This window comes from Herpailurus yagouaroundi, unplaced genomic scaffold, assembly GCF_014898765.1.
Source record: "Herpailurus yagouaroundi ecotype Mexico unplaced genomic scaffold, PumYag 183, whole genome shotgun sequence".
NCBI lineage: Eukaryota > Metazoa > Chordata > Mammalia > Carnivora > Felidae > Herpailurus > Herpailurus yagouaroundi.
In genome coordinates, this window is record NW_024412414.1 from 4,629,589 (window position 1) to 4,651,601 (window position 22,013).

General features: G+C 55.6%; 1 protein-coding gene across 14 annotated transcripts in view; it reads left to right on the forward strand.

The window, feature by feature from the left end:
- The window catches only part of ATP2B2 (ATPase plasma membrane Ca2+ transporting 2), a 388,866-nt gene that overhangs the window by 355,708 nt on the left and 11,145 nt on the right, over positions 1 to 22,013 (forward strand). For 7 of the 14 annotated variants that reach the window (XM_040491970.1, XM_040491969.1, XM_040491973.1 and 4 more), the window contains 8 exons: positions 7,065 to 7,244; positions 7,426 to 7,513; positions 11,611 to 11,717; positions 12,185 to 12,376; positions 15,184 to 15,397; positions 17,094 to 17,305; positions 17,482 to 17,589; positions 19,421 to 19,603. In XM_040491970.1, the coding sequence (XP_040347904.1) occupies positions 7,065 to 7,244; positions 7,426 to 7,513; positions 11,611 to 11,717; positions 12,185 to 12,376; positions 15,184 to 15,397; positions 17,094 to 17,305; positions 17,482 to 17,589; positions 19,421 to 19,603 (1,284 nt within the window). Of the gene's footprint in view, positions 1 to 7,064; positions 7,245 to 7,425; positions 7,514 to 11,610; positions 11,718 to 12,184; positions 12,377 to 15,183; positions 15,398 to 17,093; positions 17,306 to 17,481; positions 17,590 to 19,420; positions 19,604 to 20,849; positions 21,026 to 22,013 lie in introns of all 14 variants that reach the window. The other 7 variants (XM_040491976.1, XM_040491979.1, XM_040491981.1 and 4 more) reach the window with 4 other exon arrangements.

Genomic DNA, 22,013 nt, shown 5'->3' on the forward strand with positions numbered 1-22,013 from the left:
GGATAATAACAGTGTTCTCCACACATACACACCCCAGGGTACTATGAGGTATCATCATGCACATAGAAGCAACAGGCAGAGCCTGGCATGAGGTACGTGGCCCATCATTGTGGGTCTCCTTCTTTTATGCCCCTCCCCAGTAGATGCATAAGTCTGGATCCAGTGACATGTAACAGCCCCTAACACAGAGCTCGGCCTATGGAAGGTACTTGAGAAGTGTGGAGTGAATGAATGAGAACAAATGGGACTCGAACACCAATCTTCCAATACTGTGCCTGGTACTCATCTCTCTCTCTCTCTCTCTCTCTCTCTCTCTCTCTCTCTCTCTCTCTCACACACACACACACACACACACACACACACACCACAGGCCTCCTCACTCCCACCCAGAGCCTAAAGCAGCAAAGGCGATTTGTGCCCCAGGTGCTTGGCACTGGAGCCCATGTGTGTTTTCCTGCAGACTGTGTCTGTCCCTGAACAGACAGGCCATTTATCAGCCTCCCCATGGGACGCCCGCTCATTACCAGCTGCTAATGGGTTCAGGCTTCCCATGACATGTTATCTCCTTACAGGCAACAGAGACTAGTCTCTGCATAGCAAGCAAGGCCAGCCTATGGTTCCCCTGTCCTTCCCATCCCCAGAGCTCCCTGTTCCTCACCCTGCAGCTGGGGTGGAAAGAAGTATCAGACACATAACTTTTTTGGTCATAACCCACAAAAAATAAGAAATGTATTTTATATCATGACTCAGTAAACACATACACCTGACCAAAATAAGAATCTCACAAAGTAACGCGATGCGCTTATAAGTATTTTCTATTCTCTTCTATTTCTTTCTTTTTTTAACACTAGTCGTCACCCACAAAACTGATTTCACAATCCACTAAAACGGCATGAGTTTAGGTTTGGGCTGCTGCTGACCTAGTCCAAATGCCTCTGCACACCCCCACTGAGCAGGTGAAAACACTAAGGCCAAGCAGGGACACTGATGTTCCCAAAGACCTGCTGTAAAAGGCTGAGCAAATCCATATTAGAATGGGTTTTCTGCCTTCCTGCCTCAGGCCCTTCCCCAGGATGCCACGGAAATGAAAGGGCAAGTGGTTCTCAATCAGGAGGGTGGAGAGAGTTGGGACAGGGCCTAAGAGGGGCTAAGCTGGGTCCCTGGCATTTCCCATTGACAGCGTGATCATCCAGAGAAGCTGGCTTCAGTCACAGACTCTGGGAAGGGGCAGCTGTCCCACCCGGCAGCACTGTCATCCTGGAGGCCCCTACATTGGAGAAAAGGGACCTGGATCCGAGCCCCAAGTCTGTCAATAATAAGCCTTTCCCCCGCCCCTGTGCCTCAGTCTCCTCATCTGTAAAATGGGAGGTTGGCCCAGGGAGGTCCCTGCCAAGTTCCAACATTCTGAGCCAGCTGACTAGAAGCTTACCCTGACACCTTTGTCTGCTTCTGTCAAGTTGGTGCATCCTTGTTGGTGACCTCCTCTCTCCCCTGGACTCTCCCCCAGGATGTAGATTTAGATGTGGTAAGCTGTGTTGGAGAGCAGTGACTTACTAGGGTGACACAGCAGAATCAAGGGATACGGGTACTGATCCTGCTCCTGCCACTTCCTCACGGAAGACCCACAGGTGCATCGCTTCCCTGGGCCTCAGTTTCCCCATCTGAACAGTGAGAGAGTAGGACATTGCCAAGTGAGAGACACATAGCAGGGTTGCTGGTGGCACTGCTTAAAAGTATAAAAGCTCCGACCTGTTGACTCAGCATCTCCCAGTGGGGGTGGGGATGGCTTTTGATCTATTTGGTTTTTAGGCCGGGTGATTGATACACACAGAGCCAAATTCAAACGGTTCCATAGCACAGAAGGGGTGAAGCAGCCTCCCATGCCACCCCCCAGCCCCCTGGTCTCTGCCTCACAGTTTCTTGGGTGACCTTCGCAGAGTGTCTATGCCCACAGTTTTTGGCAAGCTCTCCCAGGCCACCGTGAGGCTGGCCGGAGCGGGAGCCTCAGGCTGGACCACCTCTAGGGTCGCACAAACATTTTCAGATTTGTTGGGCAGCTGCCCCTGGAGCACAAACCCTGCCTCCCTCAGTTTTCCCATCTGTCAAGGGGACAAATCACGTTGCCTTCCTCCCTCAAGAAGCGAGAACAGATCGAAACAGACTTGCCCATCACCCCCCAGACAACACATAGGATGCCCCCTCGGGTACACTTTCCGAGGCTGATCGAAGCCGCTGCAGATAAAGCCATCAGAAGAGCAGCAGTCTGGGATTTGCCGGGTTATCCGGGGGTGTTTGGAGCCCTTGAAGTCACAGACAACGGGTGTCACCAGAAACAACAGATGTTTAAAAGCCTTTATTTAATGAAAACAGGAAGCGCCCATTTCCTGGCTGTTTTTCCTCAGTGAGAAAAATCTTGGATAATTTTAGCAAAGGAAGGGATTTTTTTTTTTTTTTTTGAAATTTTACAGCTACTTTATCTATGTGGAAAGTCTATTTCAACCAGATTGGTGCCCTTGTGGCTTGAGTCTTCCATCATCTCTGGATCCTCAGTGGCCAGAACAGTTAGATGTTCAGTAGCTATTTGCCAAACAAATGAATGAATAAATACAAGGAAATGCTGGTGCAGTTTAAGGAAGCACCCCATTGGGTTGGAGGAACCCAGAGTGGCTTCATGAGGAGAGGCAACTCACCTGAAAAAGAAGAGACTTTTGACACACAGATTAAGGGAGAGAGGGTGTTCCAGGCAGAGGGAACAGCGTGGACAAACGCAGAGAGGTGTCCAGGAAGGCATGCTAAGTGTTTGGAGTCTAGTGAATACCCCGCTTTGGATTTATGAGAGAAGAGGCTAGGAAGGGAGCCTGGAGCGACATTGGAAGGGTCTCATGTCCCCATCCAAATCCGTTCACCAGGTCAGGCTTTGAGGGACTTAAGCAGAGAGACTGTTCGTGATGACCCACATTTACAAAGCACCTACCCTGTGCCATGTCCCTCTGTCAGCAATGCCTGCCCCCCCAGAGCCCACAGCCTAATGAAATGCCTGGTAAAAAGGCAAGAGCAGTAGACCCAAAGCACATGAGATCCTCAAGGCAGACCGAAGCACAACACAGACGTCCAGGTACACGGGCCGCCGCCCAGAAAGGAGGCGGAGTACCTCAAGGAGGTCAGGGATGCCCTGGGGTGTTTCTGGAATCCCCCCACGTTCTAGGCAGGTCACAGACCTCTAAGGCACCTGGCCCAGAAATCATGGTGAAGTGTCCACACTATCCCACTGCCCCAAACAAATGGCCGCCCCTCCAAGTCCCCGACACCAGCTGTGCCCCACCCCCACCGCATCTACATCCACACCCTCTGCACCCCTCCCCCTCTCCCAGAGCAGGAAGAACAAGCAAGGAAGACCATGGTCCGGCGTGTTGCCAGGCTCCCCACCGCCACCACCAGCATGGCTGGCTCCATGCTTGGTACTGTTTACCCCTGTCATGGCATCGTCCAGCCTCGCTGAGGGGTGTAGACTATCATCCCCATTTTACAGATGAGGATGCCAACGCTCAGGGGGAACCCCAGGGCAAAGCCCAGCCCAGCCTTTTGGTCCCTGAGCCCTCTCTCCAAGAGGGAGAGAAGCCTCCACCATACAGAGGAAAGCGCGGGGGCCATAAAAATTAGCCGCCTCCTTTTTCTCCCTGAGCCAGCTTGTTTTGGGGAGCCCCAGAGGGTGAGGATTCCAAGCAGGCAGATTGCAGCTCCCGAGACAGCCTAAAAAGTATTAGTCTTTCTAAAACACAGTGTCAGTCACCTCATCACTCATTCAGAACTTACCACGGTTCCCAGGCCTGAAGGAGCAAGCCCCTGATTCCAGCACCTTCTGACCTCGAGCCTTTCTCCAGCTTCATGGCCACCGGCTCCTGCCCCACAGCCTCAGCCCCTCCAGATCACCTGCCACACCTTCCTCCAGCACCCTTCCCACCTTCTGTGCCAGTGCCTCTCATGGGACAGAACCCTGTGGCCTGGGCCACAATGAAGTGGTCACCTGTGTAGCCCCAGCCAGGGCACAGTGCCAGGCACCAGAGCCTCAGTGTTAGCTGAACAGAAGCAACTCGAACGTCCCCTCCTCCGGGAAGCTTTCTCGGATTTCTCCTCTGCATCTACTTCCTTCTGAAGTACTGGCACCCTTCTCCTTTGCTCCCAGAGCCCATTGTACGGAGATCTTTACCAAAGACCCTGCCTCCTACAAGGGTACAGCTCTGACCCAGAGCACCTGCTTTCTCATCTGAAAAAAAGAACAATTCTGTGAAAGGATATGATAGACTTGTTCCACTGTGGAGCGGTCAGCCTGGGAGGGAGTGAGCACCCTGTCACCAGAGACCTACAAGCAGAAGCTGGCTGGCCATCTGTTGGGATGCCTAGCAGGAGAGCTAGGCAACGAGGAGAGAGTCAGAGTCATGACCTGAAGTCCCTTCCAACTCTAAGACTTCGAGCGTCTTTAAACCAAACAAAACCTAAACTATTCCTTTGAGGGCAGGAGCCAGATCAGGTGGATGTCCTCGAAAGAGCAGTGGCTCTTTCCGTTCCTCTGAACAGGAGACAGCAGGGGGCTGCAGCCCGGGTTACAGCCATTTTGAGGACATCGATCAATTATGTAAGCGGGATGTTGGACACTCCACGTCCCCACTCCCTCTGGCTCTGTAAAAAGAGGTCACAGTTGCCTATGTGAGCAGCAGCTATGGCACGAGGCAGAGGCCTTGCTCATGTGCCCCCCGCCCAGCCCCAAGTGGGCTCTTCCTCAGGCCCTGGAAGTGCAGCCAGAGGAGACCCGTGGTCAGCTTACCCTACTCCAGCCCTTGTGACAGGGAGATCACTACCTCTCACCACAGACCTGGTCTCTTATACAATTCTGGTAGCTGGAGGGTGCATTCTCCTGACCTTGGCCAGGACCCTGCCTCTTCACGATGTTCGTTCCCTGCTCTACCACAAGATGGCCATGCTCAGGAGTCTTGATTTTCTCTATAAGCAGCTGGGAGGGAGTGACACCCCAGGCTGAACTCTAGGCAGGTCATTGGAGGTCAGGTAGGGGAGGGACGGAAGACGGGCAAGGCCAGAGGCAGGGAGACTGGGGAGGGGCTGGGCAGTGGCCCCCACTTGGAATGGTGGCGCTCTGTACTGAGGGAATAGCAGATGCTGTGGACGGGGGTGGACAGAGGCTAGATATTTTCAAGATCAATCCTTGTTTTTAAAGTTCCTGAGGGCAGGAAGGGGACCAGCAGTCAGGAGCTGTCCACAGTCAGGTTTTGAACCAATGTTCTGACTCTTTGTATTAGTTGCCATGATGCAATAGCACAGACTGGGTGGCTCAGACAACAGAACTGGATTCTCTCACGGTTCTGGAGGCTGGAAGTCCAAGATCAAGTGTTGGCAGGGTTGATCTCTTCTGAGAGCCATGAGGGAGAATCTGCTTCATGCCTCCCCCAGCCCCAGCTTGTGGGGGTTTGCTGGCAATCTTTACTGGTCCTTGGCAGCAACACCCCAGTCTCTGCCTTTCTCTTTATATGACATTCTCTGCGTGTGTGTCTGGGTCCAAATTTCCCCTCTTCATAAAAACTCCAGTCACACTGACTGAGGGCCACCCTACCAGCCTCAACTTAATTACCTCTATAAACACCCTATCTCCAAGTAAGGTCATATTCACAGGCACTGGGGGTTAAGACTTTAACATATCTTTTTTTTCTTAATTTTTATTTATTTTTGAGAGGGAGAGAGAGAGAGAGGGAGAGGAGGGGGGAGGGGCAGAGAGAGAGAGGGAGACACAGAATCCGAAGCAGGCTCCAGGCTCTGAGCTGTTAGCACAGAGCCTGACACGGGGCTCAAACCCATGAGCTGTGAGATCATGACCTGAGCCGAAGTGGGACACTTAACTGACTGAGCCACCCAGGTGCCCCAAAACTTTAACATATCTTTTTGGAGCAGCCACAGTACAGCCCAAATAATCACCAGACCCTCTCAGCAGCGACTTTGCAGAGTGGGGATGGGAGTGACCTCCCAGACACTATGGGTACGAGATGAGGGGGAGACAGACTCCCTGAATCCAAGCCTGAGATTCTAAAGTGCTTTGGTCTTTTGATACAACCGGACTTTCTGCCCTTGACGTGTCCTCTTCCACTCAGAGACTTTGTGCAGCAAATAGCAAATATTACCTTATTATTTTATCATTTGTCACTGCCCATGGGTAAGAATCACTTGTTCAGTTGATCTGTGTTGTGTGTAAAGGGCTGTGGCAGCTCCAGGCTGGTTTCTGCATCCTAATTGCTGGGCAGATAAATCCACAGCTCTGTATAGGGGCAGGGACTGGGGGGATGGGGAGGGGGGGAAGGGTGCTGCCACCTGCTGATTGGCTGGGTCTACTCTGGCCTGATTGGCCCAGACATCAGTCTATCATTGCAGTCAGGGCAGGAGGCAGTCCTTACTCTCTCTGGGGAATGTCCTGTTTTACATGAAGCATAATCATTTGTATGTATCCTAAGCCAGTGTCACATTCTGTAAATAAAATGCTCCCAAGTGCAGTATCCCCCCAACGCCCCCCCCCCAAAAAATCTAAAAATACACAAACATACTTGTCACTGAATTTGCAGGAACTGTGCATGTGGATAAAGCTGTGCATGTGGATAAAGCACATTCTCATGCAATAGTAGAGTATTCTACTCCCACCTGGGGCCAGATCTGAGAGGGTGTTATTGGGGTCTTTCTCAAATTCCTTGCCCAAGTCAGGATAGCCAGTGGTTTCATCTCAGGACAGACTATCGTGGTGATAGGTGGTAGCTGCCTGAGGCTCTACTGAGAATTCTGAGACCACATCAGGGTTTAATCACAAGATTCTGTGATCGATTAACAATGCCTGCCATGGGCACAGGAAAGGAGGAGATGGCCTATATTCCATGCATGCTATCGGTATCTCATGGTCATCCAGACTCCTTAAGATAGGGCTGCCTGTGAGCAGGGCTCACTCTGGAATCCACGGGGCAGTGAGGGCCTGCCCCAGGTGGTGCTCACTCCCATGGCTCCTGCCCTCCTGCCAGGTCCCAGAAGCCATCCGCAAGTGCCAGCGAGCGGGCATCACAGTCCGCATGGTCACCGGTGACAATATCAACACGGCCCGGGCCATCGCCATCAAGTGTGGCATCATCCATCCTGGGGAGGACTTTCTGTGCCTGGAGGGCAAGGAGTTTAACCGGAGGATCCGCAACGAGAAGGGGGAGGTACATGCCCAGCACAAAGAGTCCGCAGAGGGATGAGCTAGGATGGGAGACTGGGAGGCATGGGGGCTGCGTGACTGTGCAGAAGCCAGCCAGTGTGCCACTAAGAGCCCAGTGACTTTGGGTGAGTCCCCTCCCTTGTCTAGGCCTCAGCTTCTCTCTCAGACCCCCCATCCCTCTCCAGATTGAACAAGAGCGAATTGATAAGATCTGGCCAAAGCTACGGGTGCTGGCTCGCTCCTCCCCCACGGACAAGCATACCCTCGTCAAAGGTAAGACTTGGGGGAAGCAGTTCTGAGGACAGAACCCCCTCTTCTCCTGGTGCCTGCAGCTTCTTTCCAGGACAGAGGGGCTTTTGCATGGGGCTCCCCACACCCGGCAAAACCCTTGTCTCTCCCCATTGCAGCCCTGGGAGGCCCTCTAAGGGCCACAGTGAGATGGGGAGGTTGTGAATCTTCTCTCTGGGTGCCACTCTTCTAGGAAGCAATGAGATTGGGCATGTGTAGGTCCAAACCTCTTGGCCTGAGGGCCAAGGGGGGCCCAGAGATGTGTTGTATTTGGCTGGTACAGTGCCTTTGTTTATGTTGAATTTGGATGGCTTTATACAAACTCTCCTCTCACTTTTTTTTTTTAAAAGAGCCCTTTTTTTGAGGGGGGAGGAGCACAAGTGAGCAAGGGACAGAGAGAGGGAGGGAGAGAGAGAAAGAGAGAGAGAGAAGCAGGGCTTACCCAAAGTGGGGCTTGTGGGTTTGTTTGTTTTTTTTTACCGTAAGTGGGGCTCATTCTCACCCAATGCAGGGCTCGAAATCACGAACCATGAGATCACGACCTGAACTGAAGTCAGATGTTTAACTGTCTGAGCTACCCAGGCACCCTCCCCTCACATTTGAAGCAGTCCTCCCCACTCCTTGTCATGTGACGTTCAGCCCACTTCACTTATTTGTGTTCTCAGTCTGTCCCCAGAGTTGTGAGTTTGAGACCCTTGGTCTGCCTGCTCTCTGAGGACCACAACCAACAACTGTAACCAGGACCCCAGGGGTGGTTTATCCCGGGAATAGCAACCTGATAAATGAGGCCAAAAGCTAACATCTTTCTCCTTCCTTGTCTCCTTCTGGATACAGGGCATACGATTTGCTGAGCTCATGCAGGTGGCCAGGTTCTGGGCACTTTTACAGTCATGCCTTCCTGGCTTCCCATGCCTGGCTGCCTGGCTGCCACTGACCTGTTCTATAGCCTTGGGCAAGTCCCTCCTCTTCTGGGACTCAATTTTCCCATCTTTAAAATGGCCATAGGAGGGCAGATCATAGGAGGGCTGAGGTCATCCCTAGGGCATCTCAGATTCTCCTCCCAAAATACTACCCAAGGACATTAATGGAGGCAGATGTGGCCCAGGGACAGAAACATAGAACCTCAGAACCACAGATAACAGAACAGGAGGCCCCCCACCCCATCCCCATTTATTTTTCAATCACTCCTTCATTTACTTATTCATTCTCTTGATAAATGTTTATTGAAGATCTACTAAGTGCCAGGTCCTGCTCTTGGCAGACATGGTCCTTCCCTTTTGGAATTCACGGTCCAGATTCCATCCAGCAGACATTAAATAGCTTTCCTCCCACAGACCTGGAGGCTGCATTGGTGGAAGAGAAGGGTGGGACCGTCTGTTGGCCTCTCACTAAGGCTGGGGATGGGTGTCCCCTAACAGGCCGTCAAAGGTGGGTTGAGACTCCAGGAGAAAGGGCCTGTGTTTCAGGCAAGGAAGAGGACTGCACTGTGAAAGCCCAGAAGATTTCCAGACACTTTGAAGGAGTGGAAAGAAGCTGACCTGACCAGGCAGGGACCTCAAGAGAGAGAGAGGAGCCAGTGAAGGGGGTGCCGGTGTCAGATTGCATAGGGCCTTGAACGCCAGGCTGCTGACCTGAGCTGTTAGCCCAGGATTGGGAGCCTTTGGGAGCGCCTTGAGGGGAAAGCATTGTTTTAGAAAGTTCACTCCCCGCTTGTGGGGAGAATAGCCTGGAAGCAGAGGGACCACCGGAGCTGTCCATCTGTGAGAGGTGATGCCAGGACCAGGGTGGTGACAGCACAGGTGGAGCTGGAAGGCAACGGGTCAGAGACCTGCTTGGGTGGCAGAAGGATATGGGCCCAGCAGCTGTTCGGATGTAGTGGAGGTCTGACAGAGGGGAGGAGTCCCATATTCTCTCCGTCTGTACCTGTCTGAGAGCCGGCAATGTGTCAGCATGGCCCCTGGGTTTTGGATGGGCAGCTGGATGTGAGGAGTCACAAGGGACACGTTTGAGAGCAGAGTGTCATGTGCAGTTTAGGGCTAGCTGAGCTGGAGGCTCTGTGACATCCAAGTGGGGCGTCCAGAAGACAGCTGGCCATCCATGCAGTCAGGACTCAGGAGAAAGATTAAGGCACAGGTGGAGCGTGCCAAGTGGGGAAAGCCAGCTGAACCCAGGAATCTCCCATGTGAGCGATTGGCAGAGGCCGAGAGACCGAGAAGAGGCCTCCAGAGCTGTAGGAGGACAGCCAGGAGCGGTGGGGTCTAGGAAGACAAGGAAGGGAGCCTGCTGAGGAGGAAGGTGCAGTCCATGGCATGAATGGCACTGAGAGGTCCAGAGAGACAGAACAGGGGTGTGGCCACAGGAGATGGCCACAGGAAGGCCCTTTGTGACCACACACGGTGGGGACATGTTAGTGGGGTGGTGGGGCCATGCCAGCGCTAGAGGTGGAGGAATGGGGTGTGAGAGGAGGTGTCCTCCCAGCTCCCCCTCTATTGGGACCAGTGGGAGGGCTGGGGCAAAGCTGGTACCAGCCTGAGGGGCCACAGAGGAAAACTTGGCCCCCTTCCTGCTCTAGAGGAGCACGTAGGCAGGCTGAGGGAACCAACGGGAACAAAGTCCTCAAATGCCCAGTAGACAGAGACTGGAGGCCGAGTCTTGGGGGGCGACTCAGGGACAGCCACCAGCTGGGGGGAGCAGCCCAGGATGACTCCCGGAGCACGTGGCCTTGGAGCTGGGCCTTGAAGAGGGTGGAACTTGGATATTTGCAAAGAGCTGGGGGAGTGTTGGGAGGCTACGAAGTCTCCCAAGTCAAGAATCCATTCCCTCATTCCATAGGCTGCTGCTGTTTGCCAGGCACAGGACAGGGGAGACACGTATGGGAGCTACAGTGATCTGATTAGGGCAGGCGAGGGTCCTCAGGGAGTCACAAAGGTTTCCCAGGAGAAGTGGCATCTGAGCTGAGACCACAGGTGGGTGACAGCACAGCTGCCGAGGGAACAGCCCATGTAGACAGGGGCAAGGAAGCCAGCTTTGCAGACCGAGAGCCATTCCTATGGCTGGAGCACAGATTGGGGGCGGCCTGAGGCGAGAGAAGAGGAGATTGGGGAAGGGGGCGAGGCCTGACCACAGGGAACTTCAAAATTTTCGGAGGGAGCTAAGAACATGGATGTCACCCTGAGGCCAGGGTGGGCAGTGAGAGAATGACTCTCAGTTGGAGGGAGGGGACAGGTCTGTCCCAGGGCTTAGAGAGAGCCCCTGGCACTGCTGTGCAGATTGGAGGGGCAGCCTGGGGTTAGGGAGAGGGCAGGGGGATGCTGGTGGCAGAGGGAACGGGACAGAGAGAAGTGGGATAGTGCACCTGGGATCTCGGAGCACAATCTGCAAGCCTTGGCCATGGATATGAGGTGCAGGATGAGAGAGAGACATGTCAAGAGTAACATTCAAATTTCTGTCCTGTCCGTGGACATGTCCTCTCAAACTCCACGTGGGCCCCATGATGACATCTTTCACCCACTCTTCTCCACTGGCCCCAGCTCAGTGACGGAGCCACACGTCACCTATTTATTCTCTTTCTGAATATTTTATATTTTATTGAGGGTGAATGTCTGGAGAGAGGTCAAGGCCAGAATGGTGGGTCAGGGGTCGTCGGCAAATGGCCCAGCCCGGGCCTCCTCAGTAAGTGTCTGGACGGCCCAGGGAGAAGGTGGTAGGACCCCAGCCTCTGGAGAACAGAGGAGCTCCTGGAACACAGGCAGACGAGGAGATGTTCTGGCTGGAGTGGCCACCGAGCCAAGGGCTGCAGAGAGTGCAGAGTGTGCTGGAAAGGCAGTGAGGGCCCAGACCTCAGAGGGCCACAAGCCCGCAGGGGGCTAAGGTGCCCGACAGGCCCTGCAGGTGCTGGCAGCTGTGGGCAAGCCTGGAGCTGGGAAAAGCCAGGATGGGGGGCGGGGAGGGGCATGGCTGGGGCCAAAGAGGAAGCTGTGCCCAGCCCAGGGTCCTCCCAACAATCAGACTGGTCCTGGCTGCCCTGGCCCCGTGGAGCGTCTATCCCAGGGCCCTAAGCACACTCCTGCCCCACCCCACAGGTATCATCGACAGCACACACACCGAGCAGCGGCAGGTGGTGGCCGTGACAGGGGATGGCACCAACGACGGGCCTGCACTCAAGAAGGCTGATGTGGGCTTCGCCATGGTAGGGGCAGCTCACAGCGGGCCCAGGGTGGTGCCTGGTAGGAGCTCATAGTCATGGGGTGTGGGCAGCATGGCCTCCAGCTGACTGTGCGGGACCCCCAGTTCACACTCAGCTCACCCACCATGCACCTCATGTGCCCAGTGCTCTCAAGGCTGTCTGGCCCCCCACCACGGTCTTCCTGGAAGGGTAGAGGGGGGCTCCCTGCAATGGGTGTTGGGGGGGGGAGGCATTGGTGGGGGGGATGGGCCAGGGAGAGGCTTCCTGAAGGCAGAGAGCTGGCCTCAGGGGGCTGGGTCTGTGAGAAGTACAGGCACACACACCCCACGTGGTCCTGGCCATGCAGTTGGGAGTATGCATGTGAGGGATGTTGTAGGACTGAGGATGTGTAGGGGATGAGGACGGTGCTGCTTGAACTGCTCACCATCCCCCCAGCTGCCCCACCCAGGCTCCTGTCCCTGTCCCCACAGGGCATCGCAGGCACGGATGTGGCCAAGGAGGCCTCGGACATCATCCTGACGGATGACAACTTCAGCAGCATCGTCAAGGCAGTGATGTGGGGCCGCAACGTCTATGATAGCATCTCCAAATTCCTGCAGTTCCAACTAACGGTCAACGTAGTGGCTGTGATTGTGGCCTTCACAGGCGCCTGCATCACGCAGGTGGGTCCTCCAGGGGGGCGGGCAGGGCGGGGCATGCCAAAGCCTGGGGGAGCCCCTGCCAAGGGCCAGGAGCTGCATCGCAGACCTCAGGTGCAGGCACCAGCCCGAGGAAATGAGGCTCAGCAAGGTCGGGGGCTGGCCCAAGGTCATCTGGCAAATGAGAGATGTCAAGCCTCACCCCCATGATGGCCCAAGCCAGGCACAGGCCCAGTCCTTGCTCCAGGAGGCAGTAGAGGTCATCCTTGAAGGAAGGCAGAGCCCCCAAAGGGCCAGAGGGAGGCAGGGTGGGGCAGGACCCAAGGGGTATCCGACAACCGGCTGGGAACAAGGAACCGGCAGGGTCCTGGGGGCCTCAGTTCTGGCAGGAGTGTGACAGGAGAGGCCTGTTTGCCTGGGGTCCTGAGGACAGGTTGGGGCTCTTGGTCATGGAGAGGCAGCTGTCCATCAGGACCACTATCTGGGTCAGGGGCAGCCCCATCCCCTGAGCTTTGGGGAAGCCAGCCAGCAGGCCTGCATGTCTACAGCCTCACTGTTTCCTCCCCCAGCCCCATGAGGTGGGAACTGTGATGATGCCCATTTTACAGAGGCAGAAACTGAGGCTCAGAGGATGGACCAGTCAGGAACCTTCCATTGTTCCCGAAGCCTCCTTCCTTCTCCTAGGGACTGACCAGCCTGGCCTGGGGGAGGAGAGGGCTGGTATTCGAAGGCCTTCTGGCAATCACATGGGCCGACAAGCTCCTGCCCACAGACAGGAGCCCCCAGAGGTCCGGAAGGTAGCACTGCCGTGCAGAGCTTGTGGCTTCAGGAATGCTGCTCCCCTCTGTTGCATTCTGAGCCCCTGGGGCTGCATGTGGCAGCACCCAGTACCCTATCCTGAGAATGTGAGCTGGGAGGTGGCTGGTGGGTCCCTTCTGCCCAAAGGGCCCTCTCCTGCTCTGTGGGCGAGAGACTCCCTCTAGGGGTGGCTTAGGGAACACTCCCGCAGCACAGCAGCTCCTGCAAGGCTTCTTGGAGACCCACTGACACCAGCTGGGGAAACAGGTTCAGGGAGGACTATCCGTTTGCCTGAGGTCTTAGACTAAGTTGGCAGCAGGGCCGTGTAGGCCTTGGTGGAGATGTGGGGGCCCTGACCCTGAAGCACTTGTAAACAGAGAAGGCTGGTGAGCAGGAAGAAGCCGCAGGGCCTGGGGAACTTGGCTGGGCCAGGGCAGAGGTGGGAGAGGTGGCCTGGAGGAAGGGCTATGATGAGTATCTAGGAGAAGTGAGTGAGTGTATGGCGTGCAGGCAGAGTGGGCCTTGAGGGATGCACTGAGAAATGACAGGGGCATGACGAACAGTTCAGTTTAGGCTATTAGGCTTACAGAGTCTGTGGGCTTCCTGAATGGAGGTGTTCCCCCAGTAGATGAGGCTCATACCAGAGGGGGAAGTCTGGGGTGGAGAGTGGGGAGAGGTGGGCAACAAAATGAAAGCCAGGGGGACAGGTGTGGAGAGGAGAGCAGGGCTGAAGAAGAGGCCATGGGGGACACGGATTTAAAAGGCAGGGAAAGGGGCACCTGGGTGGCTTGGTTGGTTAAGCATCCGACTTCAGCTCAGGTCGTGATCTCACAGCTCATGAGTTTGAGCCCCAAATTGGGTTCAACCCTGCTTCAGATCCTCTGTCTCCCTTGCTCTCTGCCCCTCCCCCACCTGTGTGTGTGTGCGCACGTGCGCTCTCTCTCTCTCTCTCTCTCAAAAATAAACAAGTATTAAAAAAATAAGAAAATAAAAGGCAGGGGAAGAAGAGCCTGAAGGAGATGGAGAAGGAACATTGAGAGAGGAAGAGGAGGGCCAGACGAGTGGGGTCAGGCTCCAGGAGGAGGCAGTGGCCAAACCAGGAGATGAGGCTGGAAAATGTGTCTCTAGATTGGTGACAAGGAAGGTGCTGGTGACCTTGGAGAAGGGGATTTGGGGAGCACAGAGAGGCCAAAGTCTGGCTCCCAAAGACATGTTAGTTGGGCGTGCGAGGGAGGAGGGGACAGTCGATCGGCTCCTCCAGGCAGTGCACCCCATGCAATATGATTGTGCACAGAGCGGTACCACTATAGGACCCAAGTCTCAGCCAGAGAGAGGCGTGCAAGGATCCACACCAGAATGTGGATGGCGGCAGCCTGTAAGTGACAAGACCACTGATGAGTTTTAGCTTCTTCTGTTATTCCTTACTTGCCCAAATGTTCCACCACCAAATGTGTTATTTCTGGAATCACAGAGGCACACAATAATTGCTTAAAGTAAAGTGGGATGATGAGGTAAAAAGGAACCGGGTGGTAGTGAAGAGAGGACAGGGGTCATGGGCACTGGTTGTGGGATAGCAGAGACCAGAGCCATTGACAGCTGAGCGGAAAGCAGCAATGGGGAGGGCAGAGGGAGGGTGAGGACACGGGATTTGTGCCGGAGACGGGATCTTGGCCTTAGCCAGGAGAGATGTGTCCACAGGGAGTGGAGGGGAGGAAGGCAGATGGTGGGGGTGTAGGTAAGTTTCCCAGAAGGCAGAGAGCTGCTCACCATTATGCCCAGAGGACTCTATTTTCTCTTTGGAGGAGAACATGGGTACACAGGTCTAGGCTATTCTCCAGGGAAGGGAAAGCCTATCAAACCTGCTGGGTGCCTGCTTAGGAGCCCAGCGGGCAGGCCAGCCTAGGGCAGACCCACTGGGCAGAGCTGACTCAAGACGCCACCAAGATGCTGCTGAGACCCACACCCAGCACTTCGTAGCGGCAGGTGGGGCTGGCCTCCCCCATGACAGCCTTCCCCACCACTGCCATCTCCAGGACTCCCCTCTGAAGGCCGTGCAGATGCTCTGGGTAAACCTCATCATGGACACATTCGCCTCGCTGGCCCTGGCCACTGAGCCGCCCACCGAGACCCTGCTTCTGAGGAAGCCATACGGCCGTAACAAGCCCCTCATCTCTCGGACCATGATGAAGAACATCCTGGGCCATGCCGTCTACCAGCTCACCCTCATCTTCACCCTGCTTTTTGTTGGTGAGTCCCCCACCGGCCCACTTGGGACACTGTGGCCCAAACACAGCGTTCTGGATTCACATCTGCCTTCTCGTTTGCCAGGGAGGTAACAGAGGCCCAGGGAGGTGAAGTTAGTTGCTCAAGGTCACAGAGCAATTCCTGGGCAGAGCCAGGCCCCATCTCAGGTCTGGCCCACCCCAAAGCCAGGGCTTTGCCACTGATGACGGCTCCAGAAACTGAATACACACCATGCAAGGCGGCACCCAAGTGCTGATTTATGCCCCTCTCACCTGCCCCATAGGAGCCCAGGGCTCTGGCCCCTCCTCTGACCCATCCCTGCACGTTATCCTCGCCCCTGAAGGCATCCTCACTGAGACTTCCCTGGGGAGGTGCCGCATGCCTGCCTAGCCACCAGCTATTTCCACAGCATTCTCATCTAGGCTGCTTCATGTAGGTTTTCCAGCCACTCAGCCACCACCATACATAACAGTGAGTGCACTGAAGCACACAGAGGTGAGGTAACTTTGCCTGGGGGATGCAGCCTAACTCAGAAGCCTGGGTAAAGACCAGGCCTCGTTTCCTTGGGTGCTTCAGAGATGATGCAGGCCAAGCCCACCCCTGGGTCACAGAAAGGCCCAGAGTGGGGAAGGGGCTGGTCCACAGTCATGCAGGGAGTGGGGGCCAGCTGGGAGTCCCCAGCCGGGGCAGAGCCCCTCCACGTGAGGAGCTGGGCTTTCCATGCCCATAATGAGCACTTACCCGCTAAGTCCAGGGCACAGGTGTGGGTAGTGCATGGACCCTACTCCTCAAGGGGAAGTCCTCTTGTGTAAATTTTGAAAGCAATGTGTTGGCAGGACTATCGTAAAGATTATGTGTAGAGTCTTTGAAGAAGCCACATGAATGAAAAACTAGGAGAGAAGGTTGCCAGGTGGGGGAGGGGAGAAGAGGGCAGGTTCCCGGTCTAATTGCTGGCTTCCCCCAGTGGAGCACCTACCCTCAGTGGTCTTGGATTCAGCTCAACACCTCACACTCTGAAAATTCCACAAGCTCTCCCAGCACCTGCTTATGCAGCTTTGCAAAGGGATATAGAATGACATCAGGCCTGCCACCTGTGGCTGTCCACACAGCAGCCGGGGTGGGGCGGGGGGGGGGTCGACTCTCCCCCATCACGTGACAGCTCGGGTACAAGAGAATGAGGCCACATAGGCAGCGCCGGCCTGACCTAGGAGTCCCAACCTCCAGGTAGCACTCGATGTTTCTTGTAAGAGCCCCAGGGGTCTCCAGAGGCCTCAGCAAGGGACACATTCAGTTACAAGAAGTAGCCCTTTCAGGGGAGCCCAAGGCCACAGGCTCTACCAGGGATTCCTGGTTCACGCCCAGTCCTCCCAGTCCCCAATGAGTTTGCCAGCTGGAGGTCACTTTCTATAAGCAGTGTCAGCTCACAACACAGCTGGCATTCCACCTTTATCAGATCTCCACAGAAAAGCAAAGTAAAGTTCACCCAAGGTCTTTCCCCCTAGAAAAGAAAGGGTTCTGTTATCCCTCCACTCACACTCAGGACCACCCAACAGCGCAAGCCCACTCTGCCCCCTGATATCCAGAGCACCGCCTCTGACCTGCATGACCCACCTGGCTGTGTAGGAGAGGCCCCCACGCGGGGCCAGTGTCTTCCCCAGCCGTGGCCCTCAGCCCAGTTCCCGCCCTCTCGGCTTGGCAGGCGAGAAGATGTTCCAGATCGACAGTGGGAGGAACGCACCCCTGCACTCGCCACCCTCGGAGCACTACACCATCATCTTCAACACCTTCGTCATGATGCAGCTCTTCAACGAGATCAACGCCCGCAAGATCCATGGCGAGCGCAATGTCTTTGATGGCATCTTCCGGAACCCGATTTTCTGCACCATCGTGCTGGGCACCTTTGCCATCCAGGTAGCCAGGCCCCACCCTCACCTGGGCTGGGGTGGGCAGTGGACAGCCGGGGCCCCTTGGCAGTGCCCTGAGAGCCCAGACCCCTGAGTTGGCCCCTGATGGCCTCTCTCTCTCTCTCTCTCTCTCTCTCTCTCTCTTTTTCTCTCTCTGTCCCTGTGCTCCCCTTTGACCTCCAGATAGTGATCGTGCAGTTTGGGGGGAAGCCGTTCAGCTGCTCTCCGCTGCAGCTGGACCAGTGGATGTGGTGCATATTCATCGGGTTGGGAGAGCTCGTCTGGGGCCAGGTACGTTCTGGATGGGTTCTCAGCAGAAGGAGAGAAAGAGCACTGGACAGGGAATCCGGGAGCCCCAGGAATAAGTCCTGGCTCTGCCCTGGGCTCGCTGTCTGGCCCTAGGCAAGGTCCTCCCCATCTCTGGGCATGTGAGCGATGGGGTTTGGCCCCAGGTCCCAAATACTGGTCTTTGGGGTACCACCACTATAATTTTTGCTATAGATCTATATACCTCTGATGCTACTATTTGCTTGATGGTTTCCCTCAATCCAATCAGTTATTTTAATTGAAATTATTTCAAAAGGCAACTTTATGTTGTTAACATGGTTAGAAAATCGGCATCATCTGTCATACACAGAAGCTAACCAAAAAAATAATAATGCAATGAGAACTATGTTATTAAACTCTAACTAGATCCTGAAGCCAGCTTGTTGTCTAAAGGGGTCCAAGCAGAGACTCCTTCAGAGGGCTCCAAGGAAACACAAGAGGGGTGAACGCTGCCTTGTCTCAGAGCTATCCAGTGCTGTGTCTGAGATCCTCCCCAGCTTTAGGGAACCATGGGCTGACTGCTCTGTGGGGGCCCTTCCAGCCGTGACCCAGAACATTCTCCCTACTTTTGCCCAAGTCCTAAGCATGTGTGCGTGTGTGCATGTGTGCATGCATACACACACACACTCACACACACGTGCACACACTCCTTCAGAGCACGTCTGCTTGCAGACGGACCAGGATGCAGTGCTTGGGAGAAGTATCTGGAGCTGGATCTGGGCCAAGAGGGCCTTATTCCCAAGGTGCTCCGTCATCCAGGTACTGGGAGCCCCAGGTTGCCTGAGACATTGTTCTTGATTTCAAGCTGTTCCAGGCTGGAGTGGGAAGTTGCAGTAGCAGAAATTAGATAGAAGATAAAGAAGAAAATTTAGTTTCATCCAAAAAGGTCCTTCTTGCAACTTTGGAGCTTCTTTGGGAAGTTGATAAACTAGATTTGACTTCGCAACCCCATTCCTTGGGCACCCTCACAGCCAGGCCATCTTTATCCTCCTAGAGCCCACACCCTCAGGGAGCTCTTGGCTTCTGGGAGAGCAGACTCCTGACGCCTGAGGATTATGCCGGTGGGCAATGCTGAAACCTCCAGAGAACCCGTGAGACTGAGTGTCCAGGCCAGCCTCTGTTTGTCCCTACAGGATAGGAAAGGGGCCTCTAATCTCTGTCACCTCAGCCTCCCCACAAGGTCTGTCTTTCAGGTCTCAGCCCCACAGACAAGCCCTTTGGAGGACGATTAAGGATAAAAGCATATCCCCTTCCCATATTGCCTTCCCTTTCTGGGAAGGCAACCATTCCAAGTCCTAGGACTGGCTGCCCCCAAGGTACCGGTGCCCTGGGCCCCTATTGCCCACACTCAGTTTCCACAGGACCAAATGATCAGGAGGAATAAGCCCAGGGACCTGAGGGCCAGCCATGAGCCAGGCTCATGCACAGCAACTTAGATACACCACCCTGCTTAATCCTCCAACTGTGAGAATTACCCCCAGCTTTACAGCTGGGAAAGGCAGAGCTCAGAGACGTTAAGTGACTTACCCAAGGTCATGTGGCCTGTAAGGCCTGGGGCATATTCAAAGTCACATCTGTCCAACTCCTGAAGGCCAAGATTTTCCTCTGAATGAGTGACTTAAAAAGCAAATCAATAAGCAAGTATACAAGATGGAATTGAGGAACAGGTAGGATGAGTTAAGGAGCGAGCTGAGCATGAGTAGGTAAGTGGGGAGGAGAGGGGGGTGGGGTGGCGGGGCGGAAGGAGGCCACCTGTGGGACGGCCCCCATCACCCTGCCGCTGGACCCCCTGCAGGTCATCGCCACCATCCCGACCAGCAGGCTCAAGTTCCTCAAGGAGGCAGGGAGGCTTACGCAGAAGGAGGAGATCCCGGAGGAGGAGCTGAATGAGGACGTGGAGGAGATAGACCACGCCGAGAGGGAGCTGCGGCGGGGCCAGATCCTGTGGTTCCGAGGCCTGAATCGGATCCAGACCCAGGTACGGGAGGCTCCCAGGGCGGGTGGGTGACGGAGACGGGCGTGCTCCATGCCACCCCACAGGCACTCAGAGACCGGACTCGGGCCCTGCTCTCCCATCTCACCAGCCGTGTTCCCCACACGCACGCTCCCGTGGCTGCTGAAGAAGCTGCGGCCTCCCCAGGAATGTTCCGCCTTGCCCCGCAGACCAGCGAGGGGTCAGACTGGGGGTCACACCCACCATGGGTTTCGAGGGGGGATGCCCCAAAGCGGGGAGGGGGCCTGAGTGCTGAGGTGAGTGAGAGGCTCGGGTCAGGGTCGTGGGGCGGCCACCGGGAGGGGCAGTGCAAGGGTGGGCACCAGTCCATGTAAGGGCAGGGCCAACCCCACATTCTCCCGGGCCTGGGGGTCAGCCTGGGAGGTCCTGGCGTCTCTACACGTGCCTACGTGTCCTCCACCTGGGCCTTCAGACACTGCCCTCCGCCAGGGTGTTGACGCCACTCTGGGAAGCAAAGTTTGGTCTTCCCCACACATACACAGACACACACGTGCACACCAAGGACACACATGCCAAGCACACGCGTGGGACGGATTCCTTCCCCAGGACAGAGACACGTGCCACAAATGTGTAGGCCCCACACACTCTTGCACAGCCCTCTGCCCAGGCTGGAGCTGTAGTTCACACTGTTCGTTCACAGCCCCACGGGATGAGGGACACGGGGGACTAGGAAACTGAGAGAGGGTGGGTCCCTTGCCCCCCCATCACTCTGGGAAGTACTGCCCAGCCCCTACCTCGATCCGCCAGGCCTAGGTAACAAACAGAAGATCACCTGGGCTGCTTCACACCCCACAGGGCACCCCCAAACATCCTCTCATTGGCCTCCACAGCCCTGAGAGGTAGGTATGCCCCCCTAGTTTTAGGGGTGACCAAGGTTCAGGAGACAGCACTCTCTGGGAGCCGGGGTCGGGGTGGGACAGGTTTCAGACCAAGAGCCTCCTGAGAAGCCTGGGTTCTCCCCCACGACAAGGACCCCAGCACACGGCCCCCTTGGCCAGCCCTCCCCGGGACTCTGGGGCCTACAGATGGGCCTGGAGCTGAGCAGACATCTTGCAGAGGCTTTGAGTGTGTCTGGTAGTCTTTGTTTGACTTTAAGTGACGTTGTCGTTGTCACCGTGGCTGCGGCTGTTCTCGTGGCGTTGCGCCTGTCAGTCGTGTAGCTGTGTGTCCGTTCTTCTCGCAACTTGTCTCGTTCTCTCCTCCGTTGCAGATTGAAGTAGTCAATACTTTCAAGAGCGGGGCCTCCTTTCAGGGGGCCCTGCGGAGACAGTCCTCCGTCACCAGCCAGAGCCAGGACGTAGCCAATCTCTCTAGCCCTAGTCGCGTGTCGTTGTCCAATGCTCTTTCCTCTCCGACCAGCCTTCCTCCTGCTGCAGCTGGGCGTGAGTGTGAATCCTTACTGCCTCGGGCGCCACCGACGCCAGTGCTGGGCGGGCAGGGGCCGGGGCACCAAGGACACGGGGGGCAGCCAGTCATGGCGAGGCCCAGGGGGCTGAGGGACCAGAGCCATAGAGAAGGGTCCCAGTTGGTCAGGAGAGCATTGCCAGTCATGGGGTGGCAGTCATTTGGTGGGCCAGGGTTGGCTGGGATCAGGGTCAGGGATTTAACCACTCAGCTAAGGGGTCGCGAAGGTTGAAAGTGGCCAAAAAGGTCTGGGTCAGTCAAAGGATCAGCATCTGGAGGGGAGTTTCCCATGATCAAATGTCCCAGCACCAAAGGGTCACAGCAGCCAAGGGACAGCAGTCAGCGGGGAGGGCAAAGCATCAGTCTAGGATCAGTCTAGGATCATATTCAGTCAGGAAAAGCCTAGCCCATGAGGGCAAAGTCAGAGTTGGCCAAGCAGTTAGAGTCTTATAGTCAGTTAGGTAGGGGGATACCACGGGTCAAGGCCCTGAGGGGTCACAGTCAAGTCACAGTGGGGTGCAGCCAAGAGAGGGGTCACTATAGGTCAGAGATCCTAGTCGGTGAGGGCTCCCAGGCCATCAAGGAGATCACAGCCTGGTGGTTCAGAACGCTCTGCCTTCTCTCCTTGTACATCTGAGGACATCCACTGCCTTACACACACTTTTCCCTGCACACTGAGGGTCTGACCCCTTTCTAGAAAGGACAGAGCTCCTGACCCATTCAGCTTGACCTCAGGTACAAAACGGTGGGCCCAGGCTCACGTCTTGGCGGGGTGCCAGGACGCCCTGAAGGACCTGGTCTAACCCGTGGCTTCTGGCCCTTCCTCATCTCAGGGATAGTGGGGGACTCTGACCTCCATCTTCTCCCTCCTGCCAAGCTCACCTCCTCCTCTCAAGTGGAGACTTCTGACCTGGGTCTCTCATTTCTGGCCTGTCGAGATCTTTCTGAACCACCCCTCCCCCATGGCTTC